Source organism: Podarcis filfolensis (genome assembly GCF_964270895.1).
Source record: "Podarcis filfolensis genome assembly, chromosome: 6".
NCBI lineage: Eukaryota > Metazoa > Chordata > Lepidosauria > Squamata > Lacertidae > Podarcis > Podarcis filfolensis.
In genome coordinates this window covers 86978686-87002398 of record NC_139609.1, presented here as the reverse complement: position 1 = coordinate 87002398, position 23713 = coordinate 86978686, and the positions used below count along the sequence as shown (strand labels likewise).

General features: G+C 38.2%; 1 protein-coding gene across 1 annotated transcript in view; it reads left to right on the top strand.

The window, feature by feature from the left end:
- The window catches only part of SYCP2 (synaptonemal complex protein 2), a 45164-nt gene that overhangs the window by 2339 nt on the left and 19112 nt on the right, over positions 1–23713 (top strand). Inside the window, exons 2-27 of the mRNA XM_083618316.1 lie at positions 413–462; positions 2713–2853; positions 3961–4091; positions 5165–5267; positions 5945–5969; positions 7115–7200; positions 7942–8030; positions 8805–8839; positions 9570–9712; positions 9790–9842; positions 10485–10530; positions 11093–11188; positions 11691–11751; positions 11974–12122; positions 13497–13571; positions 14052–14210; positions 14309–14405; positions 17819–17994; positions 18812–18887; positions 19081–19138; positions 20351–20484; positions 20646–20938; positions 22426–22550; positions 22770–22806; positions 23130–23203; positions 23286–23343. Coding sequence (XP_083474442.1) covers positions 436–462; positions 2713–2853; positions 3961–4091; positions 5165–5267; positions 5945–5969; positions 7115–7200; positions 7942–8030; positions 8805–8839; positions 9570–9712; positions 9790–9842; positions 10485–10530; positions 11093–11188; positions 11691–11751; positions 11974–12122; positions 13497–13571; positions 14052–14210; positions 14309–14405; positions 17819–17994; positions 18812–18887; positions 19081–19138; positions 20351–20484; positions 20646–20938; positions 22426–22550; positions 22770–22806; positions 23130–23203; positions 23286–23343 — 2547 coding nt within the window. The 5' untranslated portion in view covers positions 413–435. The remainder of the gene's footprint in view (positions 1–412; positions 463–2712; positions 2854–3960; positions 4092–5164; positions 5268–5944; positions 5970–7114; positions 7201–7941; positions 8031–8804; positions 8840–9569; positions 9713–9789; positions 9843–10484; positions 10531–11092; positions 11189–11690; positions 11752–11973; positions 12123–13496; positions 13572–14051; positions 14211–14308; positions 14406–17818; positions 17995–18811; positions 18888–19080; positions 19139–20350; positions 20485–20645; positions 20939–22425; positions 22551–22769; positions 22807–23129; positions 23204–23285; positions 23344–23713) is intronic.

The window sequence follows — 23713 nt, the reverse complement described above, 5'->3', positions numbered from 1 at the left end:
TTAGCAAGCAGGCATTCTTCATCAGTTGTAGCTTCTGAACCATTCTCAAGGACAACTGCTATAGTAGGCAGTTGCACCAGTTCAAATATTAAATGGTGAAAATTGTGTTGCATAACTTGCAATGTTTGCATGTATTCTTGGAAGAAGTTAACTGTGTTCAATGGGGCTTATAACGCTACTACATAAAATGAATCAATACTATTGTAAAGTAGATGCAGAGTCAGATTTTGAAGAAGAAATAGGTTTTGATTGCAACAGATAATCTTAAAGAACACATCATTTTAACCATCAGTTTACTTGTACATTTTTATTGTGTTTGAAAAGTTACATTTTATCAGTAATATTAAACAGTTGTAGTGTACAGTATATTTATATTAATTAAAATGCATTTTCTCAATTTTTTGCCTCTCAGGTTAAGTATATGAAACTGTCAAAATGCCTGTTAGGAGGCGGGAAGGACAGGTATGTGCTGCTCTGTATCTGTTCTGAGTTGTTTTTGTTTTAATAGCTTAGCCTTTTACATTACCAAATATTAGTTTTACGGGCATAAGGTACCGTATTTTTTGCACCATAACACTCACTTTTTTCCTCCTAGAAAGTAAGGGGAAATGTCTGTGCGTGTTATGGAGGGAATGCCTACGGGTGGCGGGGGGGGGGGATCTGCTGCAGTCGTGAACAGAGGTTCCATGGTTCCCCTTCCTTCCCTCCTCCGTGCCTCGCTTTGAAACAGCAAAGCGGGAGAAGAGCTGCTGAGTGGGGAGGAGAGAGGGACAGAGAGCCTGCTTCTTTAAAGGAGCAAAGCGGGAGAGGAGAGGAGCCTTCTCCCCTTATACCCCTCTTCTTCATTATTAGCAGCATCCTTCTCCACACACCCCACGCGTGCTCCTTGTCCCTTGAGTGCTTTTCCTTCCCTCCCCACTTAAAACATGGTTACAAAGCACGGATCCACATGGATCCTCAGGATTTTTGCACTGGGTCACCCCAAATTCACCATCAGATCACATAGCATGTCCATGGCTACATCTTGCACCAAAAAAATCACGCACCCACTGTTGCCTGGAGCCGCAGTGGTGCAAAAATGTGGTTACAAAGCATGGATCCACATGGATCCTCAGGATTTTTGCATTGGGCTGCTCCAAACTCACTGTCAGATCACATGTCTGTGGCCACAGCATGAACCACAAAAATCATACATCCACTTTTTCGTTTAGAATATTTTTTTCCCTTGTTTTCCTCCTCTAAAAACTACGTGCGTGTTATGGTCGGGTGCGTGTTATAGAGCGAAAAATACGGTATTTGTTTTTAATAGTCTGTACAGGCCTTATAGGGACGCGGGTGGCGCTGTGGGTAAATCCTCAGCGCCTAGGACTTGCCGATCGCATGGTTGACGGTTCGAATTCCCGCGGCGGGGTGCACTCCCGTCGTTCGGTCCCAGCGCCTGCCAACCTAGCAGTTCAAAAGCACCCCCGGGTGCAAGTACAGTGGTGCCCCGCAAGACGAATGCCTCGCAAGACGAAAAACCCGCTAGACGAAAGGGTTTTCCGTTTTTCGATGCGCTTCACAAGACGAATTTCCCTATGGGCTTGCTTCGCAAGACGAAAACGTCTTGCGAGTCTTGCGATTTTTTTCGCCCCCCCTTTTTCTAAGCTGCTAAGCCGCTAATAGCCTTTTAGCTGCTAAGCCGCTAAGCCTTTAATAGCCGCTAATAGCGCTAAGCCGCTAATAGGGTTGCTTCGCAAGACGAAAAAACTGCTAGACGAAGAGACTCGCGGAACGGATTATTTTCGTCTTGCGAGGCACCACTGTAGATAAATAGGTACCGCTTTCTAGCAGGAAGGTAAACGGCGTTCCGTGTGCTGCTCTGGTGCCGGTTCGCCGGAGCAGCTTCGTCACGCTGGCCACGTGACCCGGAAGTGTCTGCGGACAGCGCTGGCTCCCGGCCTATAGAGTGAGATGAGCGCACAACCCTAGAGTCTGGCAAGACTGGCCCGTACGGGCAGGGGTACCTTTACCTTTTACCTTACAGGCCTTATACATTATTATTCCCAAGAATGATTTTTTTGTTCAATCCAGACCCCAAAGAGTTGTAGAAAATTGATTTATTTGATGTTTAGCTCACCCTTTCCTTCCCCCTCCTGCTTTGAATGTGCATAAAATAATAAAACTAGTGGAACTACTGCAGTATAATTGAATGCACACATGGTTACCCAAACCACTATATATCTTCCAAGCATCTTTGATTCAGGAACAGGTAATTGTTTCTTAATTCCTAAGGAACGTGTACAAATGCATACATAGAGCTTCTACATGATATTCCCCTCCTTTGATTTCAGAGAAAGGGGCTGCATTGCCTGTACATGCCTTTGCTTATATATACAGCTGTCACTTCCATTGATTTGAATGGAGAAGCCACTGTAAGCATGGAAACTTTGAGTTGTGTCCGGTGTAGTGCTATTTGAACATCCCATCAACGCAAGGATTTCTGCTTGCACAATGGAATAATCTCCCCTTTCCAGTAATTGCTATTAACATTAACATCTTTCTAATATTTAGCACTATACCTCTCTTTTATTTTAAAAAAGCCATAAAAGCGTTTTAGTCCTAATTAAAAGATTGATTAAAAATACAGATTTGCATAAGATTTGTCACTGTGCTCAATGTAACTGAAGTATTAAGTAGTAGTATTTGTGTGTTTTTTCCCCATTCTGACAGCTGGAAAAATGTATAGATGATGCTACAAGAAAAAATGACTTCCAAGCATTGGAACAGTTCTTGGAAACTGATTTTTCTGGTGGCATTTCTCACAAATGCAGCAAACAGTTTCTCAATAAATTAGACAAACTTATATGCCAGGTAATGGATTTTTGTTTTTGTGTTACATCAGTACATAGTGGAATATTGTATAAAATATTGTTTAGGGCAGTTTGAATTATAGGAGAACCATGGGCTTGATAGTATTATGAAGTATTGTTGATAGTATTCTGCCTCTTTGAGATGAAAATTGTCTGTTGTGAGTTTACAGACTCCATATTTCTGTTAATCTCTCAGCACAAAATCACATATGAACCTACTCAATGTTTTCTAAGTTCTTCTCCATTGTCTTTTTGTCAACAGACCTGTGTTGGGTGGGAACAGGAGAGAGGTCTTTTAAGTTCTATTGCTTTTCCCTCTTTTTGTTCACTTTTAAATGGACTGTTAAGATTGTTTCATCATAGCATGCATTTTACAGTAAAAGCATTGTTATTCTTTTATTCTGCTGCTGTTTACATATTTATCCAGTTATAATGGCATTTTAGGAGTAAAAATGTTTTTTGTGTGTGATTTACAATTTGGGTGGTACTGTGGTCTAAACCACTGAGCCTCTTGGGCTTAGTGCAAGTAGATAAATAGGTACTGCTCCGGCAGGAAGGTAAACACTGTTTCTGTGCACTGCTCTGGTTTCGGTGTTCCGTTGTGCCAGAAGAGGCTTAGTTATGCTGGCCACATGACCCAGAAAAAAACTGTCTGCGGACAAACGCCGGCTCCCTCCGCCTGCAAAGCAGGATGAGCGCTGCAACCCCAGAGTTGTCCACAACTGGACTTAACTGTCAGGGGTCTTTTACCTTTACCTTTTTAAGATGACTTTGATTTTATCATTAAAAGTGATGTAAAATTCAATTTCTTTGTGGAGACAAGCAGTTTCTTTTTTAAAGAAAGATGTTTCCTTAAATATGTGACTTCAAGGGGTCGGGGCCCCCCAAAATAGTTGTGAAGTTGGTGCTGGTGTGGGGCAAGGAGGGAATCAGCAACATTTCTGCCACCCCCATATCCCTTCAGATTCTTGGGTCTTATCTTTTTCTTCTTTTGGATGGAAGGAGTCCTTCATTTGTAGCTGACAAGTCTGGATCCAACCCATTGTTTTCATCCTGTTAAGTAAAGTTTTTTGTATAATTACTGAAATTTTTGTTTTTCAATTTGCAGGGACTTGACAATGAAGAAGTCAAGAATGTTTCCACTATGTTGAATACTCTTCTGAAACAAGGCAGAAATATAACCATATTAGGGGAAATTGGGTTTCCAGCAATGATAGAATATGGTCTTGTTCAAAAGATAAGTATAGGAAATTCAAAAATATTTCCTAGGAGTAATTAGAGATAAAGTACAGTGGTACCTCTGGTTAAGAACTTAATTCGTTCTGGAGATCTGTTCTTAACCTGAAACTGTTCTTAACCTGAGGTACTATTTCTGCCCCTGGAGCACGATTTCTCATCCTGAAGCAAAGTTCTTAACCTGAGGTACTATTGTTGGGTTAGCGGAGTCTGTAACCTGAAGCGTATGTAACCTGAAGTGTCTGTAACCCAAGGTACCACTGTAATAGCAACATATTGGACGTCCATTTGATTTGCGTGCTGAACAGTGATTTAAAACTGATAATGGCTCCTTGTATGGGACGCAGGTGGCGCTGTGGGTTAAACCACAGAGCCTAGGACTTGCCGATCAGAAGGTTGGCAGTTCAAATCCGCATGACAGGGTGAGCTCCAGTTGTTCGGTCCCAGCTCCTGCCAACTTGGCAGTTCAAAAGCACATCAAAGTGCAAGTAGATAAATAGGTACCGCTCCGATGGGAAGGTAAACAGCGTTTCCATGTGTTGCTCTGGTTCGCCAGAAGCGGCTTAGTCATGCTGGCCACATAACCCGGAAGCTGCACGCCGGCTCCCTCAGCCAATAAAGCGAGATGAGCGCCACAACCCCAGAGTCGGTCACGATTGGACCTAATGGTCAGGGGTCCCTTTACCTTTACCTTTACCTTTACCTATAGGCATCACTAAATCATAATGATGATAAATCATTATGCTCCCCAATAATTGTATCAGTCATTTAAGTGGAGAGGAAATGAGCCCCGTCCCCAGGCTGATTTGCATGAGTGGGGGGCAGTTATGTGCCTATGTGTTTTTCTTTTCTCTCTCCCTCATTCTCTTTTTCTTTATGCAAGCATGTGTGATAAACTCTGTTGACCACACCTACCACTGGGATGAGGCAAAGTTGACCATGACTGCACATTGCCCTTGCGCCAAAAGAAGGCTTGTTACCCTTGGTTTTCAATTGGAAAGCAGCTTGGTGAATTCTAGAAATAATAATAACTTTTAAATGTATACTTATACAAACCTTTTATGTTTTCTCTACATGGTAAATTGGTTTGAAAAGGCTCAAGAAATTATTCAAAACACAGTAAATGAAAAGAATGACAAATTTGCCACTCTGTTTGAAGACTTCTTTGATGTTCTTATGGTAAATATGCACCTCTTGCATTGTTCCATAACTGACATGTATTTATTAAATATTTATAAGATGTACTTATTAAATATTTGGGGGAAAGCTTTTCTATGTTTATTATTTTAACTCATTGGTCATAATTAAATATCTAACTTTAAGAAAACAAGAAATCCAACTGTCTTAAAAAGCCAATTAGATTTTCATTGTTTATCCCATCTGCAGATAAAGGATATCATGTTCAAAATTCCTGTTTGCTTATTTCAAATGTAAACTATAGTTATGTACATATAAGCAATCTCATTAGGTTGTATCTTCTCTTCTTGTCCATTTCCTCTTCTTTTTCAGCATAATTTTGTGAAAATATAGTTATTACATGTGTATTTTTCTGGGGTCTGCCTAAACAGAAACAGAAAACAATTCTAAAGATTTCTCATTGATAGCAGAATTCAGTGGCTTTGGGGCACCCAGTTTTTGCTGATCCTTCCTATTCACTGCAGCCTGTCTGTTTCCTAAAAAGCTGCTTCCTGAAATGCTGTACCTCTGGGTTTAGCAAAATTCAGGTTCTGCCTTGGATGAATGGAATTGCTTTTTAATAGCACAAAATCACCATTGGATACAATCCATTTCCACAAATAAATTAGTAGTCCTGATTGTGCAGAGTGATTTTAATATGTTGTTTATTTAAATTGTAGATAGTACATGATACCAGCAGTAAAGGTATGCCTGAAACTAATTACTATAATTATGTTTATTATATTTCTAGTTGCATATACTGTTGGTCCTATAGGTGTTTTGATTAATCAGTAATGAGTGTATTCTATATATTACAGCCAAATAGCCTAGATGCTGGGCTGGGGGAAGGCACTTACACATTGTCATAAAGAGAAAATGCATCCCCAAAAGTGGCAGGGAGAGGAAATAGACTTCTATAAACTTTGCATATACTAATTTATGCAGAGAGAGGAAGAAAGAAAAATTGATGGATGCACATTTAGGCTGTGTACACACAACTGGCTTAAAATGCAGCCAAGTCATTTTCCCCCCAATTTGGATGAATCTGGTTTCATCTTCTTATGAAATGCAATGGATTGTGGCTAATTTTGTGTGTATACCACTTCCCAAAACAGTGCTAGGAGGCCACTGGATAAATAGTAAATGGGAGGATGTACACAGCCTTAGGTATTTTTACAGTAATTTAAATAGAAATGCATTACATTTCACTATAATGGGGAATACTGTGATCAGGTAAACTGTGTGCTTGCTTAGTTTGCTGTCCAGATGTTGTGTGTTGGTGGGCCTCTTCAAGAAACCCACTGCTGCTTCTTATAATTCTTTATCTTTATAATTCTTTATCTTGGACTAGACAGCTCTTCAAATAGAAGGCTGTCTTATATAAAGTAAGACACATGGCGACCTTATTGGATTATGAAGTTTCAGATAATCTACAAGCTTTGAAAGATGCTAAGTTTGTGGCTCTCTTTAGAAATGAAAAGGACTACTGTTGAATCGTTATAGAGAAAGAGGCTGCAATCCTCTATACAGTCTTCTTAAATCCCATTGATTTAAGATTTAAGCAGCCAAACTTTCTACAGAGATGCAGCCAAAAGCTCTAGCAAATGAGCTTTACTGTTCCTTGTTCCTTTCAGGTTGCATAAATTAAAGATGGCTGAAATTTAGAATGCTTGTATGTTAAATTCCTGTTTGTTTTGTGTCACTTCAGACAATATTTATAAAGCTTGCTTGCTTTCTAAATGAAAGGCTTTAAAAGTGTTTATTCACACTATAATTGCCAGTTTTTAAAAAATATAATCATATGGCTTTGTAGAGACTTATGTAAATGATATATTACAATATTTGTTTAGGTAAAATACAAGTACTAGAAAATTTTGTTTTGCGAACATGCACACTTGCTACTGATAAAAGAATTAACATTTATATTCAGCAGGAGGTAAGAAATTTCTTTATTCTGAATAATGTTAGGTTTTAATGATTACCCTTTTACCTGGAGTATTTTAAAAAGTTTTTATTCAGTTTTTAAAAAGACTGTAGAAATAATGCACGTATACCTACTTCTCTGATCTCTGTGTCCATTTGTTTTAACGTGTCTATTTTGATGCATTTCTTCTATATATTTTTGAAAAATGTTTCTCTGCTAGCACTATACCACTTTTATAATTTAAATAAATTAACATCCATTTTTTCCTCAAGCACTTTCAAGAACATTTCCTTTTCTCTTATGTAATTTCTGTTGTTCAGTCCCTTATGTATTCTTTGGCTACTCTATCAGCACATAGCTGATATCATAGCTGACATACCAGCCACTAGGGTTGACTTTTGAAAAGTGCTTTTGTATTTTTAGTGATGCTTCATTGTGTATAGTCAGCCACATACTTGTCCAACAAAGGCCTGACTGACATGTTCTTCTGCAGATTGTGGGTACATAGTTTATCCAGACTTTAGCAGAGAAGAATTTCTCTTGCTCCACTAAACTGATAACCCTGTGTTGTACCCTTAGACTCAGATTTATATATTACACAATAAACACTTAAGATCTGCAGTCATTAAGATCGAGATTCTTAAGTTACATAGCTTTAATGGACAATTAAAAATATTCTTTCACCTAATGCATTGCAAATATTTCTTGTTCTAATGTGGTTAATATTCAATAATTTATTTTTATTATCCTTAGGCAGTAAGAAAATTGAACACAATGCTTGATTCTATGCCCCGAGATACTAGAAAGAAAATTATTTCTACAGAGGAAATGCAAGAAGTCATGTAATTATTTAATCTTTAATATAATTACATAAGTATTTCCCCTTTTCATAAAACTAGAACCTTGGTAAGAGAATCTAATTTTGTGGCAACATCATTTTGTTGACATGGCTTAAAGTATTCTTTAGGCACAATCCAGCCTCTGGGTTAAGCATTTTTAGAAAGCTGCTCTTAGAAAGCAGTATCAAAGGAGAAAGAACACAGAGCATAAGAAGCAATCCTATGCACAAGATGTTAGTGTAAAGAAAGCCAATGTAAATTAATGCAGGAATCTCAGCCAGATCAAACATGACAGGCGGCCAACCAACCCCTGCTTAAGAACCTCCAAGAAAGGAGAGTCCATCACTTCTCATGGGAGTCTGTTCCACTGTCAAACAGCTCTTACTTTTCTGTTCTTCCTGATGTTTAGTCAGAATCTCTTTTCTTGTAACTTGAATCCATTACTTCGGCTCCTATCCTCTGGAGCAGGAGAAAACAAGCTTGCTCCATGTGACAACCCTTGTGATATTTGAAGATGGCGATTATATCTCCTCTCAGTCTCCTCTTTACCAGGCTAAATATACCCAGTTCCCTCAAGTGTTCCTGATAAAGATAGGCCAAACGTTATTTTTATTTTTACAAAAATCAGCCCAAAAATAAACAGAAAAGAGGACTTTTTGGAATAAGATATTCTTAATTGTGGATATCACCATGAAGGGGATGCACAAATAATTAAACAAAAGTATATAATTTAAAAACAAAAGAAAAACACCTGAATCATAATATTTTGTTTTTCAGGAATGATATGGGAAAGAGAATTTTGGAAGCTGGGGGTAAGTGCAGAGGATACTTATGTTTATTAGCTTAGATAATCTCGTGCAAGGCCCTTCCATCACTTTCCTGTATGTCTCTTCCTTTAATTTAAGATAGGGAACTTCAAAAATCAAAACAGAAATATAGATAGAATTAACAGAAAGAAAACAATAATTAAAGATCATAGAAATGTAAGATAAGTAACTAAAATGAAAGAGAGAGGTCTTTTTATTCTCTGTTTGCCAATTATGTAGATAACAATTATTCAAAATATGTACTTCATGTTAATATCTAGCTGTATTAAAGTTCAGCTTTTTCACAATCTGCTAGGTGTTGTTTTCTTCATCTTCAATCCGAGGCATCTCAAATTTGGGTTTTTCCACTCTTTGAATAAGATATCCCCATTGGCACTCAAGGACTCTAGTTATGAAGCATCTTCATATTTTAAAAAAACGTACTGAGTATGCTCAGTCCTCACTGGGCTGTTTTAGAGGCTTTTCCCTCTATAGGTTATACCTACTTCTGCAAACCTTGAGGTCCCCCAAATCATACTTATGCACCCTTTTTGTTTCTCAGTAGCCCAGTTTGTTTTTCAATAGCCCAGATAGCTACATGGCTATCATAACCCATTTCCCTTATGCAATATATCATGCATTGTATCATTTTTTAAAATTTAAGCAACTAGTTAGCAAGTGTAATATTTATCCCTGGAAGGAGGTTTTATGCTATTATTCCTCTTGTACATTATAGACTATGACCTCCAAGTTGCCATTACAGAAGCTTTGTGCAGAATGACATCAGAAAAACAGAGGCGAGAATTGGCAAGCCAATGGTTTTCAATGGAGTTTGTTAGTAATGCATTTAAAGAAATTAAGGATTCTGAGTTTGAAACAGTAAGTCACATTCACATACTGGGTATTTCAAAGCAAAGGTATGATTGCAATACTTATGCTGCTTTTCTCCTTAACAGGATTGCAGAAAGTTCCTTAACCAGGTGAATGGCATTTTTGGAGACAAAAGAAGGTATGAAGTTAGCAATGAACCACCCTAAGATCGTTTGATGTCAGGCGGTATAGGAATGTAATTAATAATAATAATAATGGAAAACACTTTTTTCATTGGAGAAGAATGCAACATTAGATATATACAAATGCAGTGATATGATTTGACCTTTCATAAGGTCATAACACCTTGTTTGTGGGATCTGCACTGGCTGCTAAACTGCTTCCAGGCCAAGTTTAGCAGTTTGATAAGGCCCTATACTGGATGTAGTCAGATTACCCAACGGGTCACTGCTTTCTGCAGAAAACTCTTATTGAAGTCTGCAAAATATCAGAAACCTGCTCCACAGCAACCCAGAACAGCAGTGTCATTGTGGCTACCGGTTCTTTGTGGAAAAGCAATGTTGTTAAGATATGACAGGTACCCACTTTTTGCAGTTTGTTCCTTCTTTTGCTTGAGGCAAGAAACTTAATCTCTCCAATAGAATCTTCCAACCAGGTGGGGAAAATATATATAAACATTTTTTTAGAAAATATTTTGTCCATAAGCAGGACTTTAATTTTTTCCCATTTGAAAAGGTAATGGAAAGTGGGAACAATTACCTGTGTGAGTGATGAGGGGGGAAATGAACATATCTTCATTCTGTAAATACTTTTTTGACAGGGTTTTTACCTATCCTTGTTTATCAGCTATGCTTTGTGAACATGAGGTAAGTTCATTTCTTTTGTCTTGTGTATCTTTTGTTTTATTAGAACTATTGGTGTTTTTGTTTAAAATTGAAACAGAGATATGTGTTTGATTGATTGTCAAAAAAGTAGAGGTTCTTTGGAATGAAAAGGCAAATGAGTTATTATGACATTGGAGATTTGACATCAACATAAAATTCTGGGCCAATTTGGACCTGGCATTCCTAGTTTATTAAATTTAATAATGTTGAAATGAGTGTTTGACTAGTGTGCTCCCCCACATCTCTTCCTTTTAAACATTGTCCTCTTGGCATCTTAGTCACAGTTCCCCATTATCTTTGAAATGGAGAACTATGTTTTGATGTCGGTTTACTAAGTTTGATCCTGGTTAGTAAATTAATATTTCCTGTAATTGGGAACAATAGTTTTAGGGGACCAGGAATGAAGTTCTGGATATGATGTGCAAGATAAAGGGTTGAGTATACAGGCCTTACCTGTTCAATAAAACTATTGTGTATTTAGTAAGAAATCTTACACCATTACACATGCACTTATAATTTTATATTTGGATTGAATTTCCTTTAGCTACAGATCCCAGCAGATGACAACCTTGAAGAATTTTGGATTGATTTTAATACTGGTAGCAAAAGTGTATCCTTCTATGTTGCTGCGGATGATGGTGTAGGTTAAGTTTTCTTATTGTATTAATTTTTTAGGGATAGTTCAGTATTCAAAGAAAATCAGTTAAGCTCTGCTATGAAGGTACATTAGAGTAGCTGAGTGGATTTAGTAGATGTAGACTTTTTTCAAAACTACACTAGGTGTGGCAAGGGGCTGCATGGCCTTTTGTAGTCCTTGTTCTGCTCCTCCCCAGCTGATGTGTCCATATACTCAATCAAACGTACCTAGTTTCCTATAGCCCACGTGCCCACTTTGGATAGTTGGGGGAAGGGAGCAGGTATAAAAAAGTGAGTGGAAAGTGGTGTCTGTAACAGAAAAAACTGGCAGATCACTTAGAGATTTGGTTGACATGCTGGTCCACAATCCTCCACAGTGTTCTGAAAGTAGTGCTCCAGGAGAACTAGTTGTTAACCTGAAATGTATGCCTTTTAACACCATATTATGCAAGCAAACAAAAATACAGTAAGAACTTTCATCCCTTTTCATCAAATGTTATTTTTAGGGTCATCAGTGGGAAACTGTTTGCATCCCTGAAGAAGAAGTAAAAACATACATTATTGAAGGTATTGAGCACATAAATTTATTTCTATTCACAGTTACTGTTTCTATTAAAAGGGAAGGATGGGATTCATAATGAACCAATGGTGTGATCATTACTCATTTCTTTTTTAAAAAACACAACAACCCTTAAGTTTATTTGAATGCTGCATGCTTCTGCAATTTTTACAAATAATTAACATATAAGTAATAACAATTTAATATGAACACGCTTCATTTTTGCCTAGAGAAAGACAACAAGAAATTGTTGACAATACATTTACACAATCCAATGTCTGTGGGTATCCAAGAAGGAGAGAAAATAATACTGCATTTTGATTCGGCATTGGAAATTGTGGATGCAGCGTTGAAGGTTTATGGTGCCTATAAACGTCAGGTAAAAGCAAACCAATTTCCTTTCTCATCTATCCTCTATCTAGCAACTGAAAAATGGACGTTTCACTTTTTAGTGATTATAGTTCTTTTCATAGTTGGTTCTGTTTCTATTTATATATTGCCAGTTATTCCTAAATGAACACCGCATGCAAGCACTTGTCCCAAATTAAGCTAGGGTTTTCCAGTTCTGAAACTGCCGCAGAATAAAGCAATGGTGATTTGTGTAGGCAACTGTTAAGCAAAATGGGGGAAAGAATAGAAATGTACAATAAATTACCTTTTAAATGAGAAACAGTCTAATACAGGGGTCACGAACATTTTTGGACCACATTTCAAATTTTGAGAGAGTACTGGGGGTACTGGTTACAAAATTGCTGCTATGGGTGTGGGCATGCCAGAACACAAAACTAGAGACAGCCATCCCCAATCACCTTATGCTTACCATTGGAAGTCAGCTATGTCCTGGTCTTAATTGTGGAGATCACACAATATTAATTTCACACGCACGTACATACTGCTGCTGTCTAATAGTAACAGGAAGCATTCTTCCATACCAGGTATACAAAGTAGACGCACTATAGTCTCTCGTTTCACAGAAATCGCATAGAAGGTAGCTGAACATTTTGCCCCATCACTTTCTTTCTAGGAGGGCTGGAGTCTTTCTTTTTAAATAAAAGTTCAGAAATCTGAGGCCCCTGCTGAGGGACACCAGTAAAAGTGCTGTGGCACCATGGGTGCTGTGTTAGTCTAATATAAGGCTTTAAGCTAACATGTGATACAACAATTCAAACATACTGTCCTCACAAAAAAATGCATACACACTTTTTCCGAAAGTGTCCTGAACAAGCGGAAGCAATTTCCAGTGAGTTGGAAATGACAAAAAGCAAAATAATAATAATAATAATAATAATAATAATAATAATAATAATAATAATATTGACGGTTTCCCCCACAACAATGTTTGTGAATTAGTCATTGCCCAAGAGAAAACACAAAAAGAGGTCTCATAAAAAAGTCCTTTATAATCTAAAAAGTGCATTCTTTCTTTGTGTAAAGAGCCTAAACTGCAAAAATAAAGTTTTCCCTACTTACTATAAATTATTTTTATTTTGTATTTTCTGTTATACAGTGGTGCCTCGGGTTAAGAACTTAATTCATTCTGGAGGTCCATTCTTAACCTGAAATTGTTCTTAACCTGAGGTACCACTTTAGTTAATGGGGCCACCAGGCCGCTGCCGCGCAATTTCTGTTCTCACCCTGAAGCAAAGTTCTTAACCCGAGGTACTATTTCTGGGTTAGCGGAGTCTGTAACCTGAAACGTCTGTAACCTGAGGTACCACTGTATTGTGAAATATTTACTACTTAAATTTTTCAGGGATTTACAAAGAAGAATACTATGTCAGTTGCCAAAACAACAGTACATGTCATTTTTGATGAAAGTGAATCACAGGTTTGTATTTCAGTTTATAATGGGATAATATTAAAAGCAAGCTTCTGACTAATAAATATGGAATGCGTGCATTATTGTCTGAGATGGTGTATATTTTATCATTTCTTTATCTGTTCAAGTCTTTCTCATGAAAACCTTGTTATTCAAAAGCCTAAAAGTGACTCATCCATTCACATTAAATCCCAGCAGAACAGCTGGTTGTTTGCATGTGCGCATTTTAAACAAAATGCTTTTGGGGCTACCATTTTATTCAGAATCTGCATGTGAGTGTTCTAATCCTACTCCCAATGTCATGCATAATTTTACACATCTCAGTCATGCTCCCCATTACTTGCCTTTTTTCTAAACTGAAAAGCCCCCAAAATCAAAGCCTTCCCTCCTTCCCTTCTATCCTTTTATCCATTAAGTTTATCTGAAATATTTTTAATAAATTAATTAGTATTGAACTGGGATTTTATTTTTTAAAAAAACACTGAACAGGTTGTTGTACCAGAAAGTCAAGTATCTCCTTTGGAAGAAAACTCCTGTAAACCACTGGAAGATAAAGATACTCATTCCCCACCACATCAGTATCTTCAGACACAGGAAAATATGAATCAGAAACTTAATAAGGGCGACTTTCAAACGGTTAAATCCAAGGTAATTTGTATAATAAAATGCAAAGGAAAATAATGTACATTACATTCCAAGGTTAGATTGGCATTATTTTAAATTATGCTTTTCTGTTTTATTTCAAGATTAATCCAGGCAAAAGGAAAGTGTCTGAGGCATCAATGGTGGTGCTGTCTGCTGCCAGGTTGTCTATGCCAAGTCCATTACCAGCGGTTAATACTTGTAAGTTAGATGCAATGTTGTAAGGTGTAATTTACTGTTGTATTAGCCATCTGCTATGAAAAATGCCTTGTTTTTATAACACATCAACAATTATGATCAACATCTGGGAGGGGGAATAAAATACCCTTAATAAGATTTTGGGCAGAGCAATCCAGTACTCCAGTTATGCTAGGTGTGAGGGAGATACAGCTCTGCTGTGTTGGCAGACATATATGCTTAACCTAGGAGGCAAGGGAAAAATACAACTCAGAAAACCCCCAAACTGTACAAAAATGGCTGATATACCCTAATCAGGGCTCTGCCTGCAACAATGGGCATATGAATTCACATAAATAAAAATGAGCCCTCAACATCCATCATAAGATGACAAGATGACATAACACTGCCCTCACTTCCTGAACCCTGGTGACTCAGACCACAGTCACCCCACTACTCCCAGTCCTACAGGCAGGGCTTCAAGGCTTTCATGCTGCTCAAAAGCATAATTTTTTTAGGACAATACTTCTCCATCTGGAGTTTTGCCACTGGGTGTGTGCAGGTCTTAGGACAACAGTTGGGGACCACATTGCCTTGTGTCACGCTGTTAAACCAAAGTCAGCCCTCGTTGGGAATAGCCTCTCAGACCTGACACCTGGTGCCTTTACTAGATGTGATCTAATGCTCTCTGCTACAGTCTATAGAGGGCACCCCCCACAATTTTAGGACCAAAAGCAGCCGTAACAGCTTTTTAGAATCATGCCAAGAAGCTCCTGGCTTCCTCAGCCACCACAAACCGCAAAAGAAGTCATTTCCATGGGTTAAGGAAGCGTTAACTGGGTTGGGTAATGATTACAAGCTATGACAAAGGCAGGAGAGCAGAATTGTGGGAGGTGTAGTGAATCTCCTCAGTTTTTTCTCCTGCCTTGGTGAAAGCAGTCCATTCCTTCCAGCTCTCTCTGTTTTTCTCCCTTCTTCCATCCTTCAAGTTGCAGAAGCTACTGCTCTCCCAGGAAACACTCAAGAAAAGTGCTCTCCACAGAGGGCATACTTGTTGCCTTGTTTGAACAGCTCTGCCTTACGGAGTGAGTAGGAAAAGCAAACCGAGTGAGGATATCCTCCTGCTAGTGTAGCTGTTTGAAGGGGGGGGGAAATATTCAAATCCAAAATAAGGCATAAACAGTAACACCAGAAGCAACATAAGTCATTGCACCCTTAAAGATTTTAATCTTTTGACTTTCTTTAATGCCTCCTTTCATGTGAAATATATCAAAGAAAGATGATTGTGCATATGTGAGGGCCTTTGATGTTAATAGAATATATAGTTTCTTCCTCCTAAATCTCAAATGTTAGTGTTGTATTCAGCACTTTCCAGCATTAAGTCGCAATGAAGCATCTTTTTATTTGAATTTTATCAGCCAGTAGTTGCTTTTTATGTACCTCAAGTAATGGGCCTCCTTTATTGAGCCTGCTAATGGTTTCCACAAGCATTTTCTTATTCATTTATGTAGGACACAGGCTAGGCTCTGGCAAAACTCTGGGGAGGGGAGTCTATAATTATGGAGAAGCCAGAGAACAGTAATGTGTGCCTTTTCTGTTTGATATTGATTCATGGTGGTTTGAAATCAGGCGATGCTTTGATCTTAATTGTTGCAGAAGTAATTGAAAATTGCCTCATTTTGTGCAAAGTTGCCTCAACTAGGAACCCAGTGATTTATGACTTAATAGTCAAAATCATTTCGCATTGTTGGCAGAAAGTTATAGTCATCTATGCTTTTGATGGCCCATTCTGTCATAAGGCAAATTGCAGTTATAGATACTGAGTACTCTTCAAAGGCACTATCAAATTACAGTAGCAGAGTCTTAAGCTTTTAAAGTCGATAAATGGTTAAATCTATATGTTGACTTTTAACTGTAATAAATCTTTACACCTGTCCTCCCTTTAAAGAGATGCCCTCTGTCCCCAGCCCTCTGCCCAGCCCCCAAAAAACACCTCTATGAGAGATAAAAGATTTTGTGAGTGGTGCAAGGTGAGCTTCTTGGCTAAGAGGTGGGTTAAGAGCATAGGAAACTGGATTATATCAAGTTTGTCCCTCTAGCCCAGCATTGTCTACTTTGACTGGCAATAGCCATGTTTCCAGAAAGAAGTTTTTCTCATCACCTCTACCTGACCCCTTTAACTGGAAATGTGTTGGATTGAGTTGAACATGGGACTTTTTGCATGCAAAGAATGTGCTTGACGTCTACACTGTGGTTCCTCAACCTGGTTTTAGAATCCAGATCTTCCTGGGCTTTCTGTCTCTTTCTTACATCACACTGTCTCTCAACACTAGAGTTGACCCCCATACACATTCCAATCTAGAAAACCAAGCAAGTTCATCAGTATTCCTCTTACCTTTTAATGTTACATTTCTTATGGTGGGAGACAGATTTTCCTTAAAGACAGTAGTCCTAATAGTTGGATTGATCAGCTACAGATTTGCCAAATTCTGATATTGACAATAGCTTTTTATGACATGTACTTGAAACTAAGAGATCAGCATAATAAGAAAGTGGACCTCAAAATTGTTTTGTGCCTGTAGTAGGCTTATATTTGAAATAGGATTTATTTTTAAAAGCACTTTTATTGTAAGGTTAAGTTTCAAAGTGTATTGGCAAATCTTTCCAATATGATCTTTAATGTTTCCCAAGTTGCTGACTTAAGGAAAGTGACTGTCATCTTAAATGCCAATTCCTCCCCCCCTCCCAAGCTCAGTTACACCTGGCTCTTAAAAGCTTAGAATGTGGCAGTCCTACTGTGCCATGACTATGCTCTGGGACTCTGACTTCAGCTAAGACACGGTCAGAACCAGGGGCAGAGACTCCGGAGCTGAGCGATATGTCGAAAACCTGGACATGTGCCCACTACCTGACCTAGATGATGACTAACTCTTAGTTTTCTGAATGCATCCTTCATGTCCACTAAAAGAAATGTTCGCAGCAACATTCCTGCTCTCTGCCTATATCTGTCTCTAATCCTATTCTAAAGTATAACTTTTTGGTTCGCCCAACAGGATCTGGGTAGCCTGTGTTAATCTCTTTATTTGAACGAAACAATTTAATCTTCTGTAAACATTGCATTTGGTACTTCACATATGTCATTTTACATGCTGACCTCCATATTGATTCTGTAAATCAACATTTTTTTCTATTTTTAAATGGAATTTGGGACTCCAAGGTGTTTGTGGTTCCCACAAGTAATTGAAGCAAGAAGAGGTATAGTGTGAGATCCCCCATGGCATGTAATGAGTTCCAGATTAAAGATTAAAACTGAGAGACTAATAGTTCTGCTGTGTTCAATATCCAAGTTGTAGTAAGCCCATTTGCTGCAGTTTGGCACAAACAACACAGAACATGCAAACTTCATTAAAATAACTCAAATGTGGATTTGTTTCCAGCAACTCCACTGAAAGGCAGAGTTAAAGCACCTCTTAAAATGACGAGCTCTGTGGGAAGAACTGATATTTTCTCAATAACTGAGGAAAGGGCAGTGAATTTCAATCAAGAAGATGATTATGTGCCTCTATCTTCGGTTACCATGTCTGTAAGAAAGAATACTTCTGCTGCAAAAAAGGTAGTTATATGTTTGTGTAACTTAGGGTAGACTCACATGGAAGCTTCAGAACTGCACAATACTACTGGTTGAAGCTGGCAAAGAGCTGCCCATTCTTATGTGGGCTGGCTGGGACCAGGTTTGTGATACTGGAGAACACATTGGCCAAGGATTTATGACATCGCTATGGGACAGCTGGCCTACACTTTGAGTTTAGCCAGGTAGAAATCTCAAAGCCATTATTTTTGCTCTTACTGAATCCTTCTGTACACTGTTTGCTCCTTTTCAGAAGCTTAATTTGTAGTCTAATATCTAATAAATCAAGACTAAGTGGACTTTGGACTACTTAACTCTATTGCAGAATAGATCAGCATTAAATTCCAGACAAATACAAACACAAAAGGCTAATTTTTATAGCACTCTCTGTATGTGCATGTCAATCCAGCCAACCTTCATTGAGCTCGGACTTTATCAGTTCCGCTCCAAAGCCCCAAAGTGAAGGAGTATGTTGGAGGAAGATGCTTTTTTGTCTGTCTGCTGTTGATTTTTTTGCTACCTAACATATCAATTTCCTTTTAATTAGTCCAGGCTATTCACACTTACCTGCAAATAAATCCCATTGAACTCAATAGGATTTCCCTTGGGCATGCATGTACTGCATGCATTGTACTGTAAGTTTTTAAAAAATGTTTTATTAGGATATGTGATATTGATCTTTGAGAGCTTATGTATTTTGTGCTTGAACCTGTGAAACAGTTTGAACAATATTTGAGAAACTTGAGATGAAAATAAATGCATGCTAATTACATCAATAATTTTTTATTGTGTTTATATACAGCAAGCTCCAATTCAAAATGTTGAAAACATGCCTTATGAGGAAGACGTTTTAAACACTAATGAAAAACAAAAAGCAGGCAAGTTGCTTGACACGTTTCACTAGTTTTGCTTTTAAATTATTTTCATATTTGCCTCATTTCAGTTGATTGTATGCAGCTCTTGCAGCTGAAGAGTCGGTTAAAAATGTTCTAAAAAGGAATAAAATTTGGATGGAAAATCTTTAACAAGATGAAGATTTTAAGTCTAATTTTATGTCTATATTTCACTTAGATGAATTGATGGATATTGTTCCTGATTCTCAGCTGGTAGTAAGAAGTGACAAATCATTGTAAGTAATCGAAATAAATTATAAACAGTAAATCTAAATGTTAACTAGTACTGATAGCAGAATACTCTGGTGGATGGCTCTGATTTCATGTCAGGAGGTCATTAGATAGGCCCATCATCAGTTATCTTCTCTCTCAAGCAAAAACATGGATGTTAGCAGGGTGGGGTCCAGAATCCCTTCCAGCCTGTGGCTTGGAAACTTTGGCTGTCACTTATCATATTTTCTTTTGGCCTTCCTTACGCCTTGCTTACTAGGTTAAAAAACAACTCTTAAAAGAAGTTAGCATTTGGTTAGTGCAAGAGTTCTTTGTAGCTCATGCACAGTCACACAGGCCAGTTATTTGCCCATGCAAAGATAATTCAGTTAAGTTCTAAAGCTAGCTTACAGTTTTGGTGGTTGCCCTGCTGCTCCCACCCTCTGTGGGCATGCATGGCTCCCACCTTCTAACTCTATTCTCCTTTCATCACCCCAGCAGTAACTTGCTTGGAGAACTGCTCTTTGCTAAGTATTTTCTCTGTGAAGGAAAAGAAATGAACTCCCCCCCTTACTTTTGTATTTTCTTTTATCTATGTTTCTTCCTTATACTTCTGTCTTTTTCTTTTCATTGGTCACTCCCTGGTTGTGTTTTTCCATCTTTACAGGTTTGTCATTCAAGAGGTGGGATTTTTTCTGTAGATAACTGTCCTTCTGAGAGTAAACTAATTGGCATAGTCTCTGTGTCTTCCACTTTCCCAACATATCCAGGCTTTTACTTGCCAGGCAAGCAGTAGATGACTTTGTGTCTAAGAGCACTGCTTTGGGAGAAGGCATTGCTGATTGCTGAGAAAGTCAGGCTTACTCTTTCAAAGCCTCCACATTTTTTGCAGGGGAGCAGAGCAGACACCAGTGGCTTTTGCATTTCTTCAGGAAGATGGCAGGCCACTCATAACAGATTTTATGTGGTTCCTGGAGACGAGGAACCTTAAAGTTTTTTACTCTGCCTTATACAGACAATCAGGTTAGCTCTGCGGCTTCTGAGCAATTGGTTCACAGTAGTCTATAGGCCTTAGGTCCAAAGAAAAAAAGAGAAGTGTTTTTCTGGAGCACTTTTCATTGCAATAGAGCCCAAAACTTCACAGACCTATGATTCACAAAGCCTCTTAATAAGCAGGGAGGGACAACCACATACAGTAGTGATAAAAGTAGGATTTTCTCCCCATTTGCTTTATTTAGGTTACCTGGCATTCTGGAAAATTCTGTTGCAGAAGCTAGAACTCGGAAAAAACAGAAGTGTTGGGTACCTGAGCAGATAATATCACATTGTAACAAGCAGAATAGTAGTGCACTGGGAAATACAGACTATCAAGGTTAAACTTTTACTTCATTTATTAAAAGTGTTAAATCGGGTTTTTCTTAAAATCCCATTTTTAACTTCATTTTGTGTATGTGTGTATATTAGGTCCTAATTCATGTAGTAAAGCTGTCAAGCCAAGAGTGTTCACGTCAGTATTTGAAATGCCTTCTCCAGGGCTGAAAAACAAACATCACAGCTATGGAAAAATTGTGGAGCAGCAATACAATGAAATCAGTAAAATACCAGAAAAAACTGGCAATATAAAGAGCACAGAGTCACGGAGCAGTTTTAAACATTTGGATGAGAGCATATCAAAAGATGACAGCATAAAGCTTGCTCCTGATAAACATGAAATATCACTTAAAGCAACGACGAGTTCAAGACACTCAGAATTCGTTATGGAAACCAATGATGACGCTAGCTTTGATGTTTCTTTTGGAAAAGGAACTGACAAGAAAACAGATCAGGTAAAATGAGAGAAGGCAAAGCAGCCTCAGAATTACTTTTCTATTTGGAAATCATAGTCATGACTTTTTAGACTTTTTAAATAAGTTGTATATAATCACTACATCAAGGAACCCTGCCAGTTTGTTAAGATTTCAAATTGGTACAGTGTCACGCACCAAGCTGGTCAGTAAATCACACAGTTCCAAAGCTACATGATCTTCACAAACTTGTCTGTGTTTCAGGCCTAATGAGCACAGCAGTTCATGCCCTGTAGGTCCTACTCCATGAAATCAGCTGCCGAGACTAAAAGTCCCGCCTGCCTACAGCCATCCGTTTCTCCTCCAGGGCTTCTTCAAGCAGTCAGAGACTGCACCTCTGTGCAGCCTGCCTTGAATAAATGATGATGATGATGATGATATTTATATGCCGCCCATCTGACTGGGTTGCACCAGCCACTCTGGGCGGTTCTCAACAAAATATTAAAAACACAGTAAAATGCCACCCATTTAAAACTTCCATGATGCCTTTGCATACCTCTTCTGGTTTCATACCTCTTCTGGTTCAGGGGGAAGGGGAGTTTATTGCAGCAGAGGGGTGGAGATACCCATTACTCTCATCTCTGCCTCTGAACCTCCCTCTTCCCACTTGTCTGCTTCAGCTTCTGCCTTTGATTCATGCTGTCTGTCTGCCACAGCTCCCAACTCACTGAGCCCTGTTACCCTTCAACTTTTGACACCTCTTCTTCCCATTCTTCTCCCTGTGTCATAGTTGTCCAACCGCCACTCTGAACTGGGTTCCCCAGCTAGTTTCTCCCACCACTCCTCTGTGTTCAACCAAACCATGACATACATACATATCATAAAATTTTTAGGTTAAAATATTATTTCAAAGAGGTTGTAAACTGCTAAACATTATCACTTTCAAAAGATATTTTTCCTTAAAATTGGTAAGTGCTTCATAAATGTTATCATTAAAGTTGACTGCATTTACAAGTGCCCTGGTACCTAAACCCGTGTTTAAAATTATTGTCACTTAATGGAGACTGTCTGCAGCAGGGATAGTGAACATGGTGCCCTCCAGATATTGTTGGGCTACAGTTCCACCATCCTTGACTGATTCCAGCCCTGATCTACAAAATAAAATGTAGGAAGAGACATATCCTGTAATTCTAGAGAGAACTAATATGAATGGGGGAAGAAGCTTGCTTGTTTGCTGGATTTTTTTTTTAAAAAAGTTTTGGAAAGATTCCATTCAAAAGCTTTCTTGTTTATCCAGCTGATAAACTCCAAAAAACAACTCCCAAATTTTTTTTTGCTCAGCTTTATGCACACTTATCTCCTTACTGCTGTTAATATCATAACTGCAAATGGCTTTAGTGGAGCAGAGATTTCCTGCGTGTTGTATGAATGTTCTTCATTTTCCTACTAGTATACAGAAACCTTTGACTTTCTGAATGGTGCTGTAGAAGCTGTACTATTTTACTAATCAGATTTTCAAAATCTTACAGAAAGCAAAACAAAAAGAAATGATGGAAACTACAGAAATGTTACTAAGTAAAATCAGCAACCGATACAAAGGAATGGATGGTGCAAAAAGTACAAGAAAATTGTGCCAGTTCTTTGCTAACAGGAGGTATTCTATACATATACATATTCTATACATATTTTCTTTTTATAGTAGTTACTTGCAGGCTAGTAATGTATTTAGAATTACAACATTTTACTGATCTTGCTTTAATTACCATGGTATTACTTAATTCCCCTAAAACATAGCATTAAAGCAAATGTTTTTTACTAATGAATTTTCTGGTGTGAAATAGGTTTATTATAATATTTTTACTTATTTTTACAGCACATCTTTAAATAAATCAGGTTTCAGTGTTTGCAAGGTATGTTGTTTTTCTATACAAAGAGGTATATTAAAATTTTGTTTTACAATTGTTTCAATATGTAAGAATAAAAATACATTCATATAGTAAATTTAATGTTTGGCTCAACCACTTATTAATAATTACTGATCTAAAACTCCTCAGTGATATTTCATCTTTAAGTTTTTGAACCTATTTGGGGGTGCCTCATGAGGCCAAAAAGCAACCTTTACATATTCATATAATTAAATAAGTCTTGTTGAAGTAAGAGAGGATTGCATGAGTTGAGGAGGAGTATTAATGCCACTGGTCAGTTTTTTTTCTAACTCTTCTTTTATGCCTAGAAAAAAAGTCAGAGCAGAAGTTCTAGAAGTTTAAAAACTACTACTTTGCTTAACGTAACTACTGGGCACCTTATGTAAGTAAAGCGCCATCCCATACAAGTACAATAATTTAGATTATGAAGAGTATACTGAATAGAGTTTTATCTCTTTTGATAGGGACGATGTCTACAACTTTAATCTGAGTGGATCTGATGAACCTACAGTAAAACTTGGAGTAAGATTAGTATTGTAGCAAATAATGTGTTACTAATTATAAACCACAGAGCCTAGGGCTTGCCGATCAGAAGGTTGGCGGTTCGAATCCCCACAACGGGTTGAGCTCCCGTTGCTCGGTCGCAGCTCCTGCCAACCTAGCAGTTCAAAAGCACGTCAAAGTGCAAGTAGATAAATAGGTACCGCTCCGGCGGGAAGGTAAACGGCGTTTCCGTGCGCTGCTCTGGTTCGCCAGAAGCTTCTTAGACATGCTGGCCACATGACCTGGAAGCTGTACGCCGGCTCCCTCGGCCAATAAAGCGAGATGAGCGTCACAACCCCAGAGTCGGTCACGACTGGACTTAATGGTCAGGAGTCCCTTTATCCCTTTA